This window comes from Marmota flaviventris, chromosome 3 (genome assembly GCF_047511675.1).
Source record: "Marmota flaviventris isolate mMarFla1 chromosome 3, mMarFla1.hap1, whole genome shotgun sequence".
In the NCBI taxonomy this organism is placed as follows: domain Eukaryota; kingdom Metazoa; phylum Chordata; class Mammalia; order Rodentia; family Sciuridae; genus Marmota; species Marmota flaviventris.
The window spans coordinates 5,268,706-5,289,088 of record NC_092500.1 but is presented as its reverse complement, the minus strand read 5'-3'; the positions used below and the strand labels follow the sequence as shown (position 1 = coordinate 5,289,088).

Here is a 20,383-nt window from a genome sequence, read left to right as displayed (position 1 = left end):
TGCTCACTGCATGGAATTGAAGGGGCAGACTGTGTGGCCAGGCCCTGAGCGGGCACAAAGGGAGACAGCAACCTCCACCCACAAACCCAGACGGTTTAGGTGGAGACAGCTTCGCCCCTGTCCTGCCCCTGATATCCCCTATCTCTGGGTGAGGGGCCTCCCGTCATCCTCTAGGCTGGGCAGGATGTGGCCTTACCTCCTCCTCCTCCCTCAGCTCTGGGCTGCTCCACCCATGAGCATCTCCGGGCAATTCCCTTCTCTCCTCCTCACCTGTGTCCCTGCATCGGTTCCCATGCCCATGGGCAGCCAGCCAGTCAGCTGTGCCCACCCAACGGGTGGAGATGTCACAGGTGGAATCTTTCCTGGCTCCTCTGGGGGTAGAGTCCCTTTTCCTGGGCCTCGGTGATGACTCCCTCTTCCCTCCTGGCGCCCCACACCAGGGTGGCCCAGGTTTCACCCTGGGGGAGCACCCCGGGCTCCCACCACACCTGTCCCCCCACCACACCTGTTCCAGCAACACAGGTTGACTAGGAGGTCACAGTGTGTGCCTGGCAGCCCTGGCCCGCCAAGTTCTTGACCGCAAAGGTCCCCCGCCACGCGCCCGGTTTCTGGAGGTTCCTTGGCCGAAATGACACGTGTGTGTGCAGCCGCGTGCTGCGCCTGGGCTTCCCGGCGGCTTCCAGGAGGCCGGCCGCACAAAGGGGCAGCACAAAGGGGCGGCTGTGCCGGGCGCGGGCGCTGGGTCCCGGGCCACCCTCCACCCCGCCACGCCAGCTGTGGCTCTTATCAGCTGGACTTGGTGACACCGTGCGGCGCGGGGCGGGGACGCCCGCCGGGGACAGCGCGGGCGGGGACGGCGGTGGCCGCGCCCTCCCGGCCCCTCCCGGCCCCTCCCGGCGAGCGAGCGGCGACCTGGCGGCTCGCACTGGGCCCATGTCCTCCGCGCCGCCGCGCCCGCCCGCCCCGCGCGCCCCCAGGATGAAGAAGGACGAGTCGTTCCTGGGCAAGCTGGGCGGCACGCTGGCGAGGAAGAAGAAGGCCAAGGAGGGTGAGTGCGCCGCAGGTCCCCAGGTCCCCAGGTCCCCAGACCCGCGCCCGCGCCTCCGCCCGGTTCGCTGCCCGCCGCGACCTCTGGGACAGGCCCTTCGTCGTCCTGAGACCTTAGAGGCCGCTGGGAGAGCCCCGTGGGTTCGGGCGGACTCAGCAAGCGTGGGTCCCCGCGTCCACCCTGGTCGAGCGGCCATGTGGTGCGACCAGCTTGCCCGTGAGCGTGCCTTGGACGCCTCTGTGCGCAGAGCCGGCGGACACCAGCTGGGGCCGCAGTGATTTTTTTGCGCGATGCCTGTGACCCGGTTGGAGGAGGCGGGAGAGGGGCGCGGGGCTCGCAGACCACAGGCCCTGAGGCCCCCCGATTTTATGCTGTGCACCCAAGAAAATAATTTGGAAAACTCCCTCCCGCCAACATTTTAAACTTTTTTAGAGTTGGGAGGACTACAACTTCTGGCGTCTGTCCTGTGCTTTGAGCGTACTGCCGCCCCAGGGCCTCTCCACAGCTGCATTCCTGAGTTTCCCATTGTTTGGGGCCTGAGGTTCCTGCTTGGGGCATCGCCTTAGAGTGTGATTCCAGGTGGGTGGGAGGTGGGAGGTGGGAGGTGCCTGCCCAGGACAGGAGGGGGCTGCTGCGGTAGGGCAGGGGGCCCAGGGCTGGCTTCTGGGAAGGAACCGTCCATGGGGGTGCAGAGCGACTTCCCTCAGCCACCCTAGCCTGACTTCTCCCCTGAAAGCTCTTCCCGGGCCTCCCTGGTAGTGGACCCCTTGGGATGCCTGTGGCCCCATTACTCTCTCCTGGAACACCCGTATTCCTAGTGATGTGCCCCGGGCATACAGGTGACATATTTACTCCCAGGGGAGGTGTGTCCCCCAAACATTCCTCCTCCCGGGGTTTGCTATACTTGTGTCCCATATTTAGCTCCAAAGCTCAGAGGTGGTGACGCAGAGGAGGCCCAGGGCATAAAATGCGCAGGTCAGCCCTGGTACTAGGCGGCCACGTTGCAGAGCACAGAGAAGGCACACCGCACACCACCGTCTGGTACCACCTTGCAGTCTGAGGTGTCCACTGAAGGTGCCTGTGACCCACCCCAGGGGGCATGTCCCCCATGCACTTTGCCCTCCCCCAAGCTTCTCACCAAGCCAGACTCTCCTAGTGTCCTGAGGGCAGCCCCTGTCACCTCCACTGGGTCTCCTGAGTGCTCCCAAGTAAGCTGCGGTGGCCACTCCCCCAGGCTGTGCACTGGAGGACCTAACCCTGCCTGTGTTCATCCCGGGGTCAAGTCTCCTATGAGTCTCTAAGTGGCAGCCGCCCTTCTCTGCCATCCCTTCCTCCTGTGATCGCCATGGTCCCCACCAGAAGTCATTTCAGTTCCCTTTTGTCCCTTTCAACAATTATGGCGTCCTCTCCAAATTCATTCCAGTCTGTTGTTGTTTTTGAAACAGGGTCTCTGGGGCCTCAGACTGTCCCGGAGTTCCCGGGCTCAGGCACCCTCCTGCCTCAGCCTCCTGAGTGGCCGGACTCGGGCACGCGCCTGCCTGCGGGCTGCAGTCTCTGGGGCACCTGCTGTGTGGGGGTCCTGTCTGCATCCCTGGGGGTTAGGATGCCTACAGAGTGCCCCAGAGGCCTGTGAGGGGCTGATATTGGCTTGAGACCCCAAAGAACCAGATAAAGAAGACTTTCTCACGGTAGCAAGGACGTGGAATTTTCTGGACGGCTGTGGTTTTCATAGGTGACTCATGTTCTTGTGATGTGAGGCACACAGGCCTGCAGTAGTGGACGGCCTCAGGTCCCCAGCATGAAGAGCTTCTCCCCTGGCTTTTATGAACCAATGTGTGCTGTGAGAGCCGGGGCAGTCCGGCTGCGTCTGGATGCCCCACGGATCCCAGAAGTCAGAGCGTCCAGTGATGACCAGAGCGGGCAGGAAGGCAGCAGTGGGGCCAGCTGCTGGGCCTGCCTCTGTTCTCCAGAGTGGGGTGCCTGGTGCCCGCTGCACACAGAGGGTCGCAAACCCTAATTGGTCTCAGAAGCATGTGCTGAGGAAGGATTGGATTTGGAAAGTCCTCCTGTCTTCCGTGTGGTCCTCTGGGAAGAGAAGGAGGGGAAGGCTGGGTGCACAGACTGAGTAATGAAGTTGAATAATGGAGAGTTGAGAGTTGCCAGTGCTTCTGCAGGCCCGTTGCCGGGGCAACGCGCCCTCCTGGCCCTGACTCTGGATGGTCAGAGTTTCTGCTCATTTGCCTACGGGGAGTAACCAGGGACGGACATTGGCCTGCCCGGCCACCAGCTGCACGGTCATCGCCACTTCCTTCTTTGTTAGAAAGAAGAGGCGGATTCAGGGGAGGATGTGACTCTGTTTCCTGAGTTGAGGACCCTGGAGGGGAGGGGGAGGTGTGGGGGGGATGGGATGGCCCATGAAGTTCAAGGTCCAGGAGCCTGTGGGCATTTGACTCCACCCCAACTGGCAGGGTGGGATCTGTTGGGACAAAGGTCCTGTCCTGAGCAGGGAGCTGGCGCCGGGAGCTGGGCGTGCCGGGGCCGGTGCAGGAAGTGTCTGAGAGTGAACCCAGCGGGTTCCCCACTGCCGTGGTCATGTGCCGCCAGGCTTAGAAAAGGGAACCGTGACTAGTTGTGGGCATTCGGAAAAAAGGAGGGGACGCTTCAAGTCCCCAGAGCTCCCCGCAGATGCTCTGGGATCAGAGGCCAGTGCTCGGCAACCCAGCTCAGCTTCCGGGAGGTCAGAGGACCTGGTGCAGAGGGACAACCCCTAAACCCTCCTCACAAGGTCCTGTGACCTGGGGCAGAGGCCCACAGGTCCTGCCGGTCTGGGGCGGGGCCAGGCCCAGACAGTGGCTGTTTAAAAGTCCCCAGAGGCAGAAACCCGCTCTCTGTGGGGGGCCCTGGATGAGAAGGGCCCGGACAATCAGCTCCAGCCACCTGCCCTGCAAGTCCCTTCTGCTTCCTGGAGGCCCAGGCCTGCGTCCCCGTGCCTGGACATCAGACACCCAGACTGATGACCTGGTCAGGGTTTTCCGGAGAGCTCAGAGTAGCAGGGCCAGAGGGCTGACCCGCAGGTTCTGGCCCTCCCTGGAGAAGAGCAGGGAGGAATTCCTCTTCCTAGTCCTTAACAGCCTACCCACACGCAGATATAAACAGTGTGCAAGAAAATGTGGTCAGAAACTCAGTGGGCTGTGGTTTCAGAGCAGTCCTTGGTTGCAGCGCCCTAAGTCGTGAGTGGACACTGAGGCGACCTCACATCAGAGCCCCAGGTTGTTTGGGTGACGGCCACGGGGCGCCTCGGCTGGGTCGTGTGGCCGGACCACACTTAGGTGCAGGAAGCTGCGGAGACCCGCGGGGCTGCCTTGCCACACACTGTCCTCTCTGTCCTTCCCCAGCGGCGCCCTCTGTCCTCGTGGGCACCCGAGGTGGCAGCGCTGTGGGCCGTGGCCATCCTGCTTGGCGTGTGGAGGCCCCTGTTGTTTCTGTCTCTGTGTCCCCGTGATGTGGACATGGAGCCTCTTTGGTGTCCCCGGTCCATGGGCTCTGGGGAGGTGTCTTTTGCCGACTGGGGTTTGTTCTCCGATTGTCGGTTGGGAGGGTGCTAAGTCCTTTACCAGGTGTGTGTTTTGCAGATATTTTCCCCCGGCCCCTGGCCTCTCTGCTCCGTTCTGATGCCTTTGAGTGTTGGAGGAGCAGCTGCTGCATCTCCTGCTCAGATCTAAAGCCACCCCGGGTCGCCGCCTGGTTGGACTGAAGGGTGGAAACACACCTGCATTTTTCCCTGGAGGCTAAGTGCCTTCCAGAGGAGAAGTCACAGCCCTGGGGTGCACACTGTGGGTGGACGCCCAGGACACCGCTGGGTGGCAGGCACACCTACCTGCAAGGCGGGAAGTTCTACCTCCCTGCAAGTTCCCTGCAGGAGAATCTCCCCCCGCCCCAGTGTTACAGCTGAGGAAACACAAGCTTCCAGGGAGTTCTCTCTGGGCCATGGTGTCCCCAGGGGCTTTGGCAGTGTCATCGGGCTCTGACTGTCACTGCTGAGCTGGTGCTTCTGGTGTCTGGTGGGACGGAGGCCAGGGGTGCTGGTACACATGCTGCAGCGTCCCCACCACCCAGCTGTCTGGCCCAAACGCAGGTCACCTGGCCCGGGTGCAGGAGCCCTGAGGTCTCCTGTCCAAGGTTTGAAGCCAGAGAAGGTTGAGTGGCCAGGGGTGGGCGGGGGGCCAGGGCCACTGGAGCCTCCCCGAGAGTCTGGACGTGCCACCAGAGCCCCACTGTGACCGCCCAGCCTGGGGGCTCAGCTCAGGTCCTGGAAAGGGAGGAGGACCCAGGTGGCCCACCAGGGGCCACAGTTACAGGCAGGCGTGTCACAGACACGGGAGCCACCTGGAGGGTAGGGTCCTGGTGCCCGGGAGTTCCCAGATGTGGGAGGCGGCTGTGGCCTGGCCCCTCTCCCCGTCCCAAGCTGGAGAGCTGCCGTGGGAGAGGAAACAGAACTTCTAGAATTTAATGAGTTTTGTGAAAGCTAAAAGGAAATACGACCCGATCTTCCAGAACCACAGTGGGACCTGGATAGGAGGGGGAGGGAAGGCGACTCGTGCCCTGGCCTCAGGCCCCTGGGGACAGGTCCTCCTGGGGCTGGGGGTGGCAGGAAACAGGTAAAAGGGGATGTGGCTGGCTGGGGCTGTGGTGGGGCTAAGGCCCTGAGCCCAGGACGGTGCGGTCAGGACAGAGGGGCAGGTGGGGCCTGAGACCCATGGGGGACACACACCAGGCGTTGGGGCTTGGGGCTCCCACTGGGGGAGGTGGTCCTGTGGAGAGTAAGGGGTGCTGTGGGTAATGCAGAGGAGGGGTGCGCTGGAGGAGCCCCGGCAGGGCCCTCCTGGGAGGCTCAGTGGCACGGAGTGGGCTCTGGTACAGCCCGCAGTGTGGCGTGGACAGGCCCTGGTGACAGGTGTGGAAGGGGGACATGGACGTGACCCAGCTGGAAGTCCCCTTGGCCAAGGCAGCACCAGCCGAGGGTGGTGCTGTCCACTAGGCCACGCACGTGGTGTCTTTCCACGGAGGCAGAATGTACCCAACGACAGATTCACAAGCCACGCCACTTTCAGAGGTTGTGACTCCCCGAGTCCTCGTGGCCCCCTGGTAGTCGCTGGCCAGAGAGTCGCAGGCGCTCTAATCCATTCCATCCTGGTTTCTAATCTGGTCATACTCCAGCCACGCGTCACACTGCCACATATTGATTTGTCTGAGTTACAGAAAGGCTAAGAGAGGGTTGAGGTGGCCACGGGGTCGGAGGCTGCCCTGAGGGCAAAGGCGGAGAGCAAGAGTGGCTGCAGTGCCCAGGTGGACGAGGGGCCGGCTGAAGGCTGGTCGGGTGCAGCGCTGGCAGAGCACAGGGCTCCCTCTCGGCCGGGGTCCAGGGGCAGGCAGGCGGTTGCAAGGTGGGCCTTGTCGAGCAGGAGGTGGGGCCGAGCTGAAGCTGGGGACAGAGTCCGAGGGTCACGGTGACCTCCTGTGGACCTCATGACACCTTCACAAGATGGTCCGATGATGGTGGGTGCGTGCCCACACAATGGGTCTTGGGCGAGGGGCTTGCTGCCGTCGGAGCTCCGGCTGTTTGATCGGCTCATGGGCCTGGTTTTTCTGAAGCGGGTTGATGTGCCCGTGCTGTGTATCGGATGGTGTTCAGGAAATTCACAGGTGGTCACCTTTATGAGCACAATTAATTTATCATTTTGTGCGAGGGTCGTGCAGGCAGATGGTGGTTGGTGACTTGTACAAACAGGCGGAGCTCGTCCTGTACCCCGTGGGGGAACTCAGAGCCGGGCGCAGCCTGCTGTCCACAGCCGGGGAGAAGCAGAGGCGCAGGGGCCGTGTCCACTGGTTTCTAGAGCGTCTGTTAGAGGAGCTGGGAGGCTCCCCGTGAAGGAAGAAGGAATTCCGCACCCTTTCTCCCTTTCTCTCGGTGCTGGGCATGAAGCCAGGGCCCCGGCATGCCACGCATGTGCTCTGCCACCGAGCTACACCCTGTGTCCCCCTTGTCCCCAGGCCTTCTTGGAGCGAAGGCTGCCTGTGTCTGGGGAGGGGCAGCTCTTGGTCCACCTGGGCCGCGTGGCCCCCAGCTCCACGCTGCCTGGGGTGGGACTCCCTGAAGTCATCCTCTCCTCCTTCTCGGGGCTGAGAGGAAGTGAGTGGCTTTCAAAGGGGGCTTGGTGTGGCTTGTCGCGTTTCCTGTGATTATTATGGAGTGCAATCTTCGAGTCCAGCTTGTCTCCTTGCAGGGCCTGCCAGTGCGGTCTGCCGGGGCGGGGAGCCGTTCGTCCTGCATTGAGGTTTTTTCTTCTTGGCTTCATATTAAAATCTCCTGGAAACTTCACTACAGTGGAACAGGAACAGGGACAGGGAGTGACTTGGCCCCGCCAGGCCCTTGGGAGAAGTGGCCAGCTCCCAGCCCCCACCTCACAGACCTCCCCGGGCCTCGCCTGGCCTCCACCCCACGCTCATTAGAGGCTCTCTGCTCTGAATTCCCGTCTCACCTGGTAGAATGCACATTTATCGCACACCTGAAGTTGCTCTCCGCGCTGCTCCTGTCCGAGCATCAGAATAATTAGGGGGGTGTGTGCGCCGTGAGTGGCCCAGGCCAGCTGAGTGGCTGGAAATGCTGCTTTGATTGCTTCCCCCGGCCGCAGCTGGCAGAGAGCAGGTACCTGCCCGGCTCCGGTGTCTCCCTCCTAATATGTGGTCTCATTGCATCACGTCGTGCCCTTTAAGGAAGGCTTCATCCCTCTGTGCATTAGCTGGACCTCACGGCTCAGGTTCCCAGTGAAGGCCGGTTCACCTCCCGGGGAGTATTTGTCCTCTCCTTGTTGCCTGGAGGCTGGGGACATCTCAGCAGACCCAGGCGGGCGTGGCTGGGGGTATGGAGCTGTTTATCTGTCCTGCCTGCCGTGGGCTAAGAACGCACAGCCGCGGCTTCTAGGTCTATCTGTGGCTTTTGCATCGTTGAGGGTCCTCTCAGGGACACCTGTTCCCTGAGTTAGGGTTCCTCCTGGTGCAAAGGAAAAGTGGGACCAGCCCGAGTTCCTAGCGTCCCCTGGCTCTTGGGCACCCGGCACCCCGGGAATGACCGATGGGCTGTGGCAAGCAGCTCCACAGAGGCCATCTGTCTGGGCTGCAGGACGGCCCACACCCAGGCTGTGGGGCTCCTGTCCTCCCTGGTGACATGGGCAAACATGGGGCAGGTGTCAGCTCTGCCTTTGTGACCGATTCACATGCACAAGCGAGGGTGTCCAGGGCTGGCTAGTGAAGAGCTGAAGTGGTCAGCTGGTTCCAGGCTGAGAGCAAACCCAGCTCCATTTATACAATGACCTCCCGACCTGGGTTGAGAGGGTTCTGAGGCTCTGTCTGGGCCCAGGGGAGAAGGATGCTGGGACCGGGGGACAGGGCACCAGAGAGTGGGGAGGGCCGATTGCTGTGTGCTTGGCATCTGGAGCAGACGCTCTTCCATGCCGCCCTGGGGTCATTTCGGCCGCCTCCTCCCACTGGGGACCCTGCGGTAGCTGGTTAGCGCTTGGTAGCCATTTTAAAGTATTTGCCTTGAGGAATGTCGGCATCCTAACTCCTCATAGGCCCTCCTGATGGCCCCGGATTCTGAAGTGAGTGCTGTGGAGCCATCGCAGAGCCTCAGGTGTGGCTGAGCCTGGTGCTGCGTGTCTGAGATGTGGCCACCGGAGGAGGAGGGCAGCGGGAGGCCCTGCCATCCGTCCGTCCCCTGGTGTCTGCCGGCTTCCCAGCCAGCGTAAGGTCTGAGAACCTCAGGAACCTGAGCAGTTTCTTGGCTTGAGTGTTGGGGGTCGGCCATGTGCTTCTCTGAGCTTCTGAGCACGGCCGCAGCTGGCAGAGAGCGCCGGGGCACTTGATCTTGGGGTCTGACCCTGACTTGCCGTGGCCCAGAATCTCTCAGTAAGGGGGGCTCCCCGGGGAGCACCGTCTAGAGCTGATTCTTTTGAGAAGTAAGCCTGTTCTTTTGACAGGTTGTGCATTTGAAAATTTGTGATTCCAAAGACTTAAAGGTGAAGTCAAGAAAAAGTTCAAGAAAGGCGGGGGCCTTCGCTGCTGCTGAGCCCGAGCTCCTGGACGCAGCTGCCTTTCTGAGCAGCCAAGTCCCTGGGTTGGTCCTGCTTCTCAGGTTACTGCAGGGAGCTGACAGCCCCAGGCCACTGCCTTGGCTCTGAGGGTAGAGTGTCCCCCGGCAGGAGGAGGCCTGGGTCCTGCCTCCCACGATAGGGCGTTTGTGACTTATTTTTGATATCAAAGGACGTGAGGGACATCTTTCCCAAAGTGTAACTGAAGTGTCTTCATCTCCCTCTTGTAAAAGCAACGTTGACCTCCAGGTGAGTCCTGCGTGGTCCGTCCTCCCTGCAAGCCCCCGAGAAGTGGGACTGGGCCAGGGCAGTCCACTCTGAGCTCTGACTGGCGCTCCTGAGGCTCTGTCCTCTGAGCTCTCCGTGACTGTGACCTCGTTTCCTTCACGGCTGGGGAGTTTCCCATCTTCTAGGGGAGCTGAGAGCGCCCGCAGTGGGCTTCCGTCCAGGGCCGCTCTCCATTGCATGGGAAGAGACATTCAGCTGGAACCCCCGGTCCCTGCTGGCACCTGCTGAAGCCACCGTGTTCCTGGCTTTGGAGGCACTCTCTGTCCCAGAGCAGGACACCCTGGAGAAGCCCATGAGATCCTGTCTGTGCTGACCGGACTCCTGGGCGCTGATAGACCCAAGACTCCACCCTGTGGCTTTACGCTGTCCTGGGACCCCGCCTGGATGCCCCTTGGCCGTCTGTCCAGTGCCTGTCCAGCCCCAGCCCTGGGCTCTGCTCTCCCTTCCTTCACTTCCTGTGGGATCTGTGGTCTCGGTGGCTGGGAGGTCTCACCTCACTGACCTTTTGCAGCACCTTTCTGCTGGCCCAGGGTGGACGTGCCCAGCCTCCGTGGGCAGGGCCTCTGCCCACCTGCAGGTCACGTCTGTGAGCTTCTCTGTGAGTCCGTTGGCCTGTGCCTGTCTCCTGCCAGCCCGTCCCCAGGTCTGCTCTGTTCCTGTTTCTCTGGGAGACTGTGATAAGGACCATCCCGGCCACTTGAGTGGCCTTTGGGTGTCTGTGCAGATATGTGGTCTGCATGGTGGCCAGGAGCACCCATCCTGGGTCAGGCTGCGGGGTGTGAGCCCTGGGCTCTGACCCTGCCCTGTGCCTCAGTTTCCTCTTCTGAAAAGAGCGCTTGTTTCTTATGGTCATTAGGGAAGAATTAAGTTATTCAACGGAACGACGTAGTTACTTCTGAGCCTATTCAGGCCCTGAATGAGGGCCCTGGCCAGACACCTACCTGGCCAGAACTCGGCCTGGTGAGGTGCCTGCTCAGGGGAATGGGGACCAGGGCCTGTGACCTTGAGATGCATCAGCAAAACGGTGGCACGGCAGACCCCAGGAGTCTACACCCACGCCTGGAATTGGAACTCGTGTCACCCTACGTGGTCAAGGGACCTCGCAGTTGTGACGAGGCTGAGGGTCTGGAGATGGGGGATCAGCCTGGCTGTCTGGGTGGGCCCATGTCCTCACCAGGTGGCGTTTGATTTGCAGTGCTGGGGACGGCCCCCAGGGCCTCCTGTGTGTCTGGAGAAGGCTCCACTCGAGCTGCACCCCTGGCTGTGGGGGGCCCCTATTAGAGGGAGTCGGGGGGCCACGGTCACAGAGAGGATGATGAAAGCAGACGTTGGGGTGACGTGGGCCTGGAGCGAGGGATGTGCGCTGTGGGAGCTGGAGACACAGGAAGTGCATCCCCACCCGGAGCTTCCGGAAGGAACTGGCCCTGCTGACGTTTGAGTCTCGCCCTTGAGTCCCGATTTGGGCTTGGGACACCTAGAACTACAAGAGAAGGAACCTGTGGTGTCCTGCGTCCCTGCGTTGGTGAGGACTTGCCGTTGGTCGCAGTCACTGGAGACTGGCCACCTGCCTTCTTGTCAGCCGGTCAGAACCAGAGTGGGAGTGGGCGAGGTGTGCCCACTCTCGCATCCTCATTTCTAATGGCGCAGCCCGAGGTGCGCTGGGCGATGAGTGGGAGAGCGTGTGGGCCCCCCCCCGTTCTCGTGGAACGTCTACGGCTCGCACGTGAATGCTCAGGGTGGGCAGATCCGAAGAGACAGAAAGCAGATCCACGGTGGCCGGGGGCTGGGGGGCTGGGGAAGGGCTGCAGGGTGGGGACAGGGTTTCATTTGGGGTAGTGGAGATGTCCTGGATAGATCGTAGTAAAGGCTGCCCGCCTCTTATAAGTGCATCAGACTCATTGAACCGTGCACTTTCAAGGGCAAAACTGCACGGACTGCGAATTCTTTCTCAGTGAAGCTGGGGAGGGGGGGTGTGTGTGCAGCTAGCCTGGGTGCTCTGAGGTCCGGCTCGGAGCGCCTCGTTTTCTTAGCCTGGGGTGAGGACGGGATGGAGACCCACGTGACCCTGTGCAGCTTTCTTTCTTCTCTGCATCTTCACGTGACTGTCCCTGCAGTGGGGACAGCAGTCACCCAGACGGTGCTGGGCAGAGGCCGGGCTGGGCGCTGTTCACGGAGAGTCACAGCAGCAACGACGACCCCCCCACTTCATGAACACCCGCTCACCCACCGGTGTGTGGATCTCCAGCTTCCCGCAGTGACATCTCACCGCCAGGGAAGGACGCTGGGTCGCTGCCACTGTCCCTTTGCATTAAAGAAACGCGCGGCCACAGCTTCCTAAAACAGTCTTATGACCCCCTGGGTCAAGACGATGGTTTTAAGTGTTGCTTGGAGCATTATGAAGAGGACACCTGAGCTGGTCCTGGAGGGGCCCTGTGAGCTCGGGGACACTCCTGCTGGGCCTGGGTCTCAGTGCCACGTCTGGTCACGAAGTCGCTGCAGTAACCAGTCCTCCAGGCCTGGGGCCACTCAGTCAGCTTCTTTACTGGGCCTCCCTGAGAGCAGGTGCCAGTCGGAGAGTGGGCACCTCGGAGTGGGCCTGCTGGAGCCGGGCCCTGCCCTGGGACTGGTGGGCTGCGGCCCTTCCTGGACTCCTGCCCGGTCCTGCTGGCCACTGTGCGGTCCCCTTGAGTGCCCTTGGCACCTCTGCTGTGTGGGTTGTTTCTGGACTCTGAATTCTCTCCCGCTGGTCTGTGTGTCTCTCTACACCAGCGCCCACTGTCCTGGTCACCATGATTGTTTTGGCTTTTTATGATCCTGTGGGTTCCCTAGGAATTTTAGGGTGAGTGTTTCCATCTGTAAAAACTGCCATTGGGATGTCGTAGTTTGTGCTGAACTTGAAGCTTGGGTTGTCCTCTCACAACGCACAATGCCAGGCCTCCTGGTCCATGCGCGTGGGCTGTCTGCACTGTTTAGCCTTCTCTGATTCCCTTCAGCCATGTGTACAGGTTTGGGGGTGAGGGTTTGCCTGCCTGGGTGGGCTCATCCCCGGTGGTTACGTCTCGATGCTGTTGTGAAGGAATTGTTGCCTATGTCATTGTCACTGGGCTGGGCCGTGGCCGCGTTCTGCCCTGCAGGGTCGTGTGCTGCCCACCTCTCCAAGAGACCAGGAGCCCGCCACCTGGGGCAGGACCCTCAGCACCTCAGAGCTGCGGCCCGGTGCTAGGAGACCTGGTGTGGGGCTGGCCATTCGCCTCGCCCGCCCTGGGATGTCACTGAGACCCCGGGGACGTGCCCCTGCTGGGCATGCTGCCTGCAGTAAATCCTGAGGTGGGCCACAGTCGGTCCCAAGCAGCCACCAGCTCATCTGATAGAGGTCCAGAGCCGTGGCAGTGGGGTGCCGATGCGGTCATCAGGCTGGTCTTGATTGCCGTGTCTCCCTGCGTGGCCCAGGGGCCTGGTTACAAGGGGCGCTGTGGGCACCTTTTCTGTGGTGGTAGCGGGTGGTGTGCCCACTGGGGAAGGTTCCTGAGGACTTGCTGGGGGCCCTGGGGGCTCCTCGCCAGCTTATCTCTGCTGATTTGGGAAGAGTGGGCGGGGGCTGGAGACTTGGAGCCTGGGGCCAGGTCTGCTTGTGGGAGCCACGGGGTCCTTTTCCTTCCCCCCCTCTATGGTTGACATGTGCCGAGTGCGTCCTCGGAGCCGGCACCGTCCTCAGTGCCCCCCCGACAGCCCCGTGGGGGGCGCCATCATGACCCCGTTCCCAGATGCCGCACAGAAGCCAGGCTGTTTTGCCCAGCACCCCCGCTTCTCACAGTGGACTGGGTGACACCTGATGTGCCCCGGCCTCAGGCTGCACTTGACACCCGTCACCCGCCTGGGCCCCGTTGCCTTTCCCATCTGTCAAATGTGCACTCAGGGCCTCCCCCGCCTCTCTCGCGGGGAGCCGCTCAGGACAACACCCGAAGCCCTGGGAAGTGATCAGGGACCCCCAAGGCGGCTCAAGTTGAAGAACTCAAGTTGAAGGACGTTTGGGGCGGTAACCATGGGAACCTGACATGTGACTGTAACAAAGTGGAAATGGGTCAAGTGTAGCGCCGGGCCTTCCGATCCTGCCTTCGTGGCCCAGCAGACACGGAGCCGAGCGGCCCTCCCGGGAAGTCCTGCAGGGCACACCTCTGCCCTTGGACCCCTTAGGGACAAGCGGCCGCTGATGGAGCATGTGGTGGGCCAGACCACCTGGTCGGTCCAGCCTGGGCTTGAGCTCAGACTGGCGCTGCCCCACGTGTGCTCCGGGCCCTGCCTTCCCAGATGCACGCCTCGGTCTTGGAGCCAAACAGCCCCCTGCGCATCAGCCCTGGTTACAGATTCTCACTGCCAAGGGCCTGGGAGTGAATGTTTTCATCTCTGTGAGACAGAGTCCCTGCCCCTGAGTAGCCAGAAAATACAGAATGGAAGGGCGCCGCCGTGTCCCCAGGAAGCTCTGTCCACACGCAGACCGGAGCAGGCTTGGCCCAGGCGTTTCCGACCCTAAACTGTCGTCATACAGAAATCCCAGCAACCGACGCCCACTCTGTGCTGCGCTCGCTGCTGAGCGACTCCGTCTAGGGACAGGACTGGAGTCACTTGTGTCCCATTGCGTGGTGACCTGGGGCTGGGCTCGGCCTCTCCCAGCTCTGGACCTCCCTTACCCACCTCAGGATGGTTGGAAGGATTAAATTCGGCCACGTGGGAGGAAGTGTAGGCGTCAGGTAAAGCGTAGCCGTGTCCCCGGACTGCAGGTGGGAGGAGACAGAGGTGTGACAGTGGGGGCCAGGCTGGGCTGGCCTGGGCCGACTTCCCCCTGTGCCCCACACACCCCCTTCCAGGGGCCGGCCTCTGGCTCACGTTGTCTGATCGCATCGTGAGGTCCCGGGAGCTCTGCTGGCTTCCAAGCTCCCTCTGCGCTGGGTCAGAGCAGAGATCTGCTGTGACGGCCATCAGAATCCCTCTGCCTCTCGGTGGGAAGGCCCCATCCGCCAGGTAGCCAGCGCCCTGTGCCTGGAGCTCTGCTGCCAAGTCCAGGGGCAGGGAGCACCCAGTCTGAGTACAGGCGCCGGGGGGTTAATAATGAAGTGAGGAAGCCGCAGCCGTTGACAGCCCGGGACGCCAGGGTGAAGCCCTTCAGGCCCAGCCTCCACAGTACCTGTGAGTGACCAGCAGGGGGCTGCACCGAGGGGGTGGGGCTGTGGAGGGCTCAACTCCCCCGCAGGGGAAGGGACCTCATCAACCCCCTGTCCCTGCCTCCTGGAAGGAGTACTGTGTGCAGCACTGAACGCGTGGTGCTTGTGCCAGGAAGCGCTTGCTCACGTTGGCCAGGAGAGTGTCGTGCCACAGCCCAAGAGGGCAGTGGAGGGCCCCTCCGGGGGTTGAGCTGTGTTCAAGATGCATGTCCTGACCCCGGCCTGTGGGTGTGACCTGGTGTGAATAGGGTCTCTCAGATGTGGCTGAGGTGTGACTGAGGTGGGCACCTGGAGGGGAGCGGGCCTCCCCACGCAACGTGAGGGCGTCCTCAGAGAATGGAGGGCGCTGGGACCAGGCGCCTCGAAAAGACGGAGACAGAGGTGATGTGCCAGGACCCAGAGCGTCCAGGGGCTGGGCCCTGCTCACAGCTGACCTCAGCTCCAGCTTCAGGACTGCCGGAGGACGCCGCCACCACGGCCCAGTCCAGGGGCTTAGGCAGCCCCCGGGCCTTGTCCTCTGCACGGCCCTGGCTCTGCTGGTGGCCGGGGGCTCCTCCGACCAGTGAGGCCGAGAGTGACATTTGAAGGTCGCAGGTGGAGATGAAGCAGCCTCCGCGGGCTCCGCCAGCCCCGGGGCGGGGGTTGGATTGAATGCTGGACCGAAGTGGACGGAGCTGGGCGGCCGTGGCCTGTCGCTCTGCGGGCCCAGGAGGCACAGGAAGCCCCTGTTCTCACCTGACCCTGAGCGGCTGCGAGTTTGCGCTGCCGTCGGCCCTGCTCCTAGGAAACCCCGAGAAGCCACATCATGGGTTCTGTTCCTTGTTGAAAGTTGGTGGCCGTTTCCTGTTCGGGTCCAAAGAGTCAGTACTTGAAACTTTGCAAGCCACCAGCCTCTGTCAAAAGGAGCCAGTGCCCTGGTGGCTCAAAGCGGCCATGGCCAGTCGTGAGCCAGCCGGTGTCCCAGGAAAACTTTGTTTAGAAAACCAGGGGCACGGGGCGCAGCCCACCATCCCAGACCCTCAGTCAGAGGACGGCGAGTTCAGAGGCCAGCCACGGCCATTTGGCGAGACTCTATTTCAAAATAAAAAATATTAAAAGGGCCGGGATCGTGGCTGGATGGCCAGGCACCCCTGGTTCCCCAAATCAGATAAACTGGTGCTGAGGCCCGGGCGATGCTGAGTGTGGTGCCTGCGTGGTGCCTGTGGGCCCCGGGCTCGAGCCCAGCACTGGGAGGGAGGAGGAGTGGTGGCCGGCTCTGCCGCTGCCTGCCTGAAACCCACAGTGAACCCCCACGCTGTGTGGCAAGGTGACTTTCCGTGACTTTCCCAGAGAGGTGACCTTAAAGCTTTCTGCCGACGTTCCTGTGCCTCTGCCATGTCCCCTTGCAGGGGCTCAGCCGGGGTGGCCATCTGGGCTCCTCCTTGGGAACCTTGGGAATGCTTGATTGAACCTGGTCCTGGGTCCCACCCCCAGTACCGCCAAGTCACACAGGGAGGGAAGGAGGAACGGGGGTGGAGGAGGAGGTGGGAGTTACTATTGGACAGGTGAAGTTTCTGTTTCACAAGAGGAACAGGGTCCTGTGGATAAGGGTGTCACTGGCTGTGCAGTAATGCAAATGTAGCCGCCATTGCCACCACTGCGCGCGTCAACACAGTTAGGGTGGCTGAGGGGGGCTACGCTTGCAACCCCAGCCACTTGGGAGGCTGAGGCCAGAGGATCGAAAGGTGGAGGCCAGCCTCAGCCACTTAGTGAGACCCTGTCTCAAGATAAAATAATAAGTAAATAGAATCAGGGAGGCAGCTCAGTGGTAGAGCATCCCAGGGTTCAATCCCCAGGAACACAAAAGCAGATAAATAAACAAAAAATAAAAATCTTGGAGTGGCAAATTTTATGTTTAATGTATTTTACTACAATTTAGCAAAATGAATAGATATTGTGAAGTATTCACACATTCCAAGGAGTGTACGTAGTGTGTAGTGCTGTTTAAAGAGTGATTTTGCAGAGTACCCTGGTCCTGTGCCCAGCCAAAGAAATAGCCTGCCTGCTCCTGAGTCCCTTGTCCCTACGTCCCCCAACCCTCTGTACCCTACCAGAGGTGGTAGAGTCACCGAGAGGAAGCTGGGTCACCGGGGGTGCCCTTGAGGGGAACAGTGGGACCCAGGTGTGTCCCCTCTCTTTGCTTCCTGGTCGTCATTAGGTGGACAGGTCTCCTTGGTCAGATGGCTCCCGTTATGACCGGCTCCTATGTCACAGGCTCAAACAGCGAGGCCACGCCACCGAGGATGGAAACCTCTGAAGCCGTGAGCCAGGGTCAACCTTCCCTCTTTTTAAGTGTTTGGCCTTGGGTGTTTGTCACAGTGACGGAGAGCTGAGTGATGCACTGTCTGCAAGAAGACCATTGTCATGGGAATTGCCCACGTGGTCATGGACCCTGAGACGCTCCCGTCTGCAGGTGGGAGCCTCAGGGGAACCTGTGACTTCAGGGTCGTTCCCAGGGCAGGAGAAGACAGGAGTCTACTGGTTGCACCCGATGAAGTCAGTTAGGCCGTGGGGGACTGTCCCACCCTCTGTCTCCGAGAGATCCAGCCCGCCTGCCCACAGTGGCTCTCATCCTGCCGCTGAAGTGCTGGTCTCATCTGGAAACCATGTCCCAGGCACACCCCGAGGGTGCTGGCCAAACTCAGGTGACTTTCCCCTGTGCCGGGAACGAGCCTGGGGTCTCCACCCGATCTCCACCCGACACCGATTACCTTCCTGGCAGTGTTCTGCCCACGCATGTGCCCTGCTCTGGGGCCCATGGTGTGGGTTCTCCTGAGACCTCTGTGTTTGTGGGCAGCTCAGTTTGGGGCTAGATGTCACCGGGTTGCCTGAAGGTTTGGATCTGCCACGTCGTCTCCTGTCTGCTGAACCTAACTGGGCAAGTTACTGTACCTCTCTGTGCCCCTGTTTTCCCAGTCATGCAGTGGAGGTAGCTGTCCGTGGGGAGGTCACTGAATCCACTGCCCAGAAATGGCGCCTGCAGAGCGGAGTTCTCAGAAGGCGGCTCCTGCCCTCTTTGCGTTGGTCCAGGGTTTGAGTGAGAACCGGGGCTGGACCTGGCCTGAGGGGCTCGGGTGCTGGATTCCCATCTCTCTTCCTTGCTCATCTGAACCTGGCACAGATGCTTGGCTCGCAAGTGTGTGGTTCCATTTGTGGGAAAATTAAACACATTTAAGAGTAAATTAAATTAGAGGATTTGTGATCATTAGCTAAATATATTATTTTTTTTAAGTAATGTACCGGGCAGGATCCCGCACACAGCGGCGTGCTCAGTAAATATTTGTAGCATGAATGATAATTTCATGAGCTGATCAAGTCGTATATAATGGGATTATTTGATTCTAAAACTAATGAAGTGACTGTGGAGCCGGAACAGCTGCTAAAAATAACCCGTGTGTTTGCAAAACCCCGGAGACAGAAGAGAAGGCTCCACGCTGGATTCCGGCCCAGGGAGAGCTGGTGCTCCATGTGTTGGGAGCTGTCCCAGACCTTGGTGACCTTGGTGGGACTGTCCTGCAGCTGTCAGGCCCTGCAGCCTGCACTGGGCGGCACTGGGAGCAGACCGCCCCGGTGGCCCGCCTCGCGCAGCTCAGAGGCGCGTGGATAAGTCAGAGGCGCAGGCTGGGTCCTGGGTCAGCCTTGGCCCTGGTGAGGGAGCGGGAGGGGTCCATCCAGCCCAGAGGCCTGCAGGCGGGGGACAGAGTCCAGAGAGACCGAGGGAGTCTCAGCCCTGACCCCAGAGGCTTGGGTCCTGGGGAGCCACTGAGGGGTGGTGCTGCTGGCGTGGGGGGATCAGAGGAGGGACAGAACCGGGGCAGGGATCCAGCCCCTGTGTTGGCGGGAGCTTTGCCATTAGCCTGATGAGGCCAGGCCCACCTCGCCAGCCTGCTGGCCCCCTGCCTGGCTTGCACCCTGAGCGGGGGACACGACCTCCTGAGCCTCACGTGGGGACATGAACCCTCCCGCCTGACTGGGCTGCTGCAGTAGGGACTCTGCGCACTCTTGTGCCTCCCAGGGCTGTGGGGATAGGGTCCCCAGATCACTGGCTGCAGTGGGAACGTCTACGGCTGGGGGTCCACGTCCAGGCGTCCACAGGCCGCTCTCGCTGAGGGCCCCGGGAGCCTTCCAGCAGCCCTCCTGCTGCAAAGCTTGTAGGAAGCCCGTCCCTGTCTCCCCTGTCACCTGGCGTCCCCAGGTGCCCCCCGTCTCCCCATGGCCTCCTTCCCTCTGTGTTGGCACCCCAGCCCCCTCTCCTGGGAAGTTCCGGCTGGGCCCTCCCTGGTCCAGGACCATCTCATCCGAGCTCACGTGCAAAGACCCTGTTTCCAAACAGGTGGACGCGGATTCTGGGGGACACGGGTTGACCCACAGTCCGGGCTCAGTGCCTGAAACCTGCAGTTTTACCATCGCTGTTCTCGTCTTCATGGGGGGGACCCGCAGTGGGAGCAGAGCTCATGGTGTGTGATCTGGACGCCGCGCGCCCCGCGGTTCATTCTGAAGACGGCTCGGAGCGTGTGGGGGGTCGGGGGTAGGGGGGGAGTGGAGGCCCTGTCCTCCTTTGGTGGGAGAAGGCCGCGAGGCTGCTGTGTGGGGGGTGCCCTCAGTTCACGCCCCAACAAGCCCTTTCCGGTTCCTTCCGCAGTATCTTTTATTCAACATCATTTTTCAGCCATAAGGTAAATAGCAATTTTTGTGACATGTTCTCCCTTAAAATAAGGCCTCTCCCCCATCACCCGGGAGGTTGAATGAGCAGCGTGGGATCCCGTCTTGTTCTTAGGGGAGAAGAGATGCCCGTTGCCACAGGATGTGGGTATCGGGGACTCGCTGTCGACGGACTCAGAAAAGGAGTTGGGAACATGTCTCCCTCCCGGCGCCTGGGGGACCTGTTTGACAGGTGTGGGAGGTGTGTCATCAAACAGGCACCGTCTGCTGGCGTCTGGCTTTAAATAGTGCTTGTCATTCTGCCGGAGCGTTTGCCTAGCATGACGGAGGGGCGGATGTGACATGCCCAAGTCTCTTTCTCTGCTTGTCACCTGAAGAAATGGCCTCGCCTATTTTTGGGAAGGGGGAAGGACACTCAGAAATCAATGGGGCGTCTAGTATTAGGATTTCATGGCACGTGTCGTAGGAGCGTCCTCTAGTCCCCAGATCAGGGTGACGGGACCCGCTTCCCGTGGGGAACCTTCGAGCGCCTGGGCAGGAGCAGCGGTGGTAAAAGCTGGAGCTTGTGTGAGTGGCACCTGGTGGGCTTGGCTGGGCCCTGGTCATCTGGTCACTTGGCTGGTAGGCCCTGGTGCCCAGGCTGCTTGGAACACACCTGAGTTCTTGGGGCTCTCCAGTCTGACGGTGGCCAAGTGGGGGCGACAGGAGAGGCGTGCGGGGTAGGCCCAGTGGGCTGAGCGGTCCAGCCCCTTCCTCTCGGCCCTGCGGGGTCTCCCCATCCTGTGCCTGTTTCTGTGACGTCACGGCCACTGCCAAGCGAGTCCACACCACGCCACGGCTCTAGTCGCCTCCATCACACACTTCATAATAGACACCGCTGGTTTACGGGTCTCCAGCTCCTGGCCTGCAGCCGTCGCAGCCCCATAAGCCCCCAGAGGCCTCTGACCTGCCCCAGGGCTCCCCTCGGCCTCCCCTCGGCC

General features: G+C 61.3%; 1 protein-coding gene across 4 annotated transcripts in view; it reads left to right on the top strand.

The window, feature by feature from the left end:
* The first annotated feature begins 890 nt into the window (after positions 1-890).
* Positions 891-20,383, top strand: part of Parvb (parvin beta) — a 78,895-nt gene continuing 59,402 nt past the window's right edge. The window contains exon 1 of one of the 4 annotated variants that reach the window (XM_071609406.1): positions 891-1,048. In XM_071609406.1, coding sequence (XP_071465507.1) covers positions 934-1,048 — 115 coding nt within the window. In that variant the 5' untranslated portion in view covers positions 891-933. The remainder of the gene's footprint in view (positions 1,049-20,383) is intronic. The other 3 variants (XM_071609403.1, XM_071609405.1, XM_071609402.1) reach the window with 3 other exon arrangements.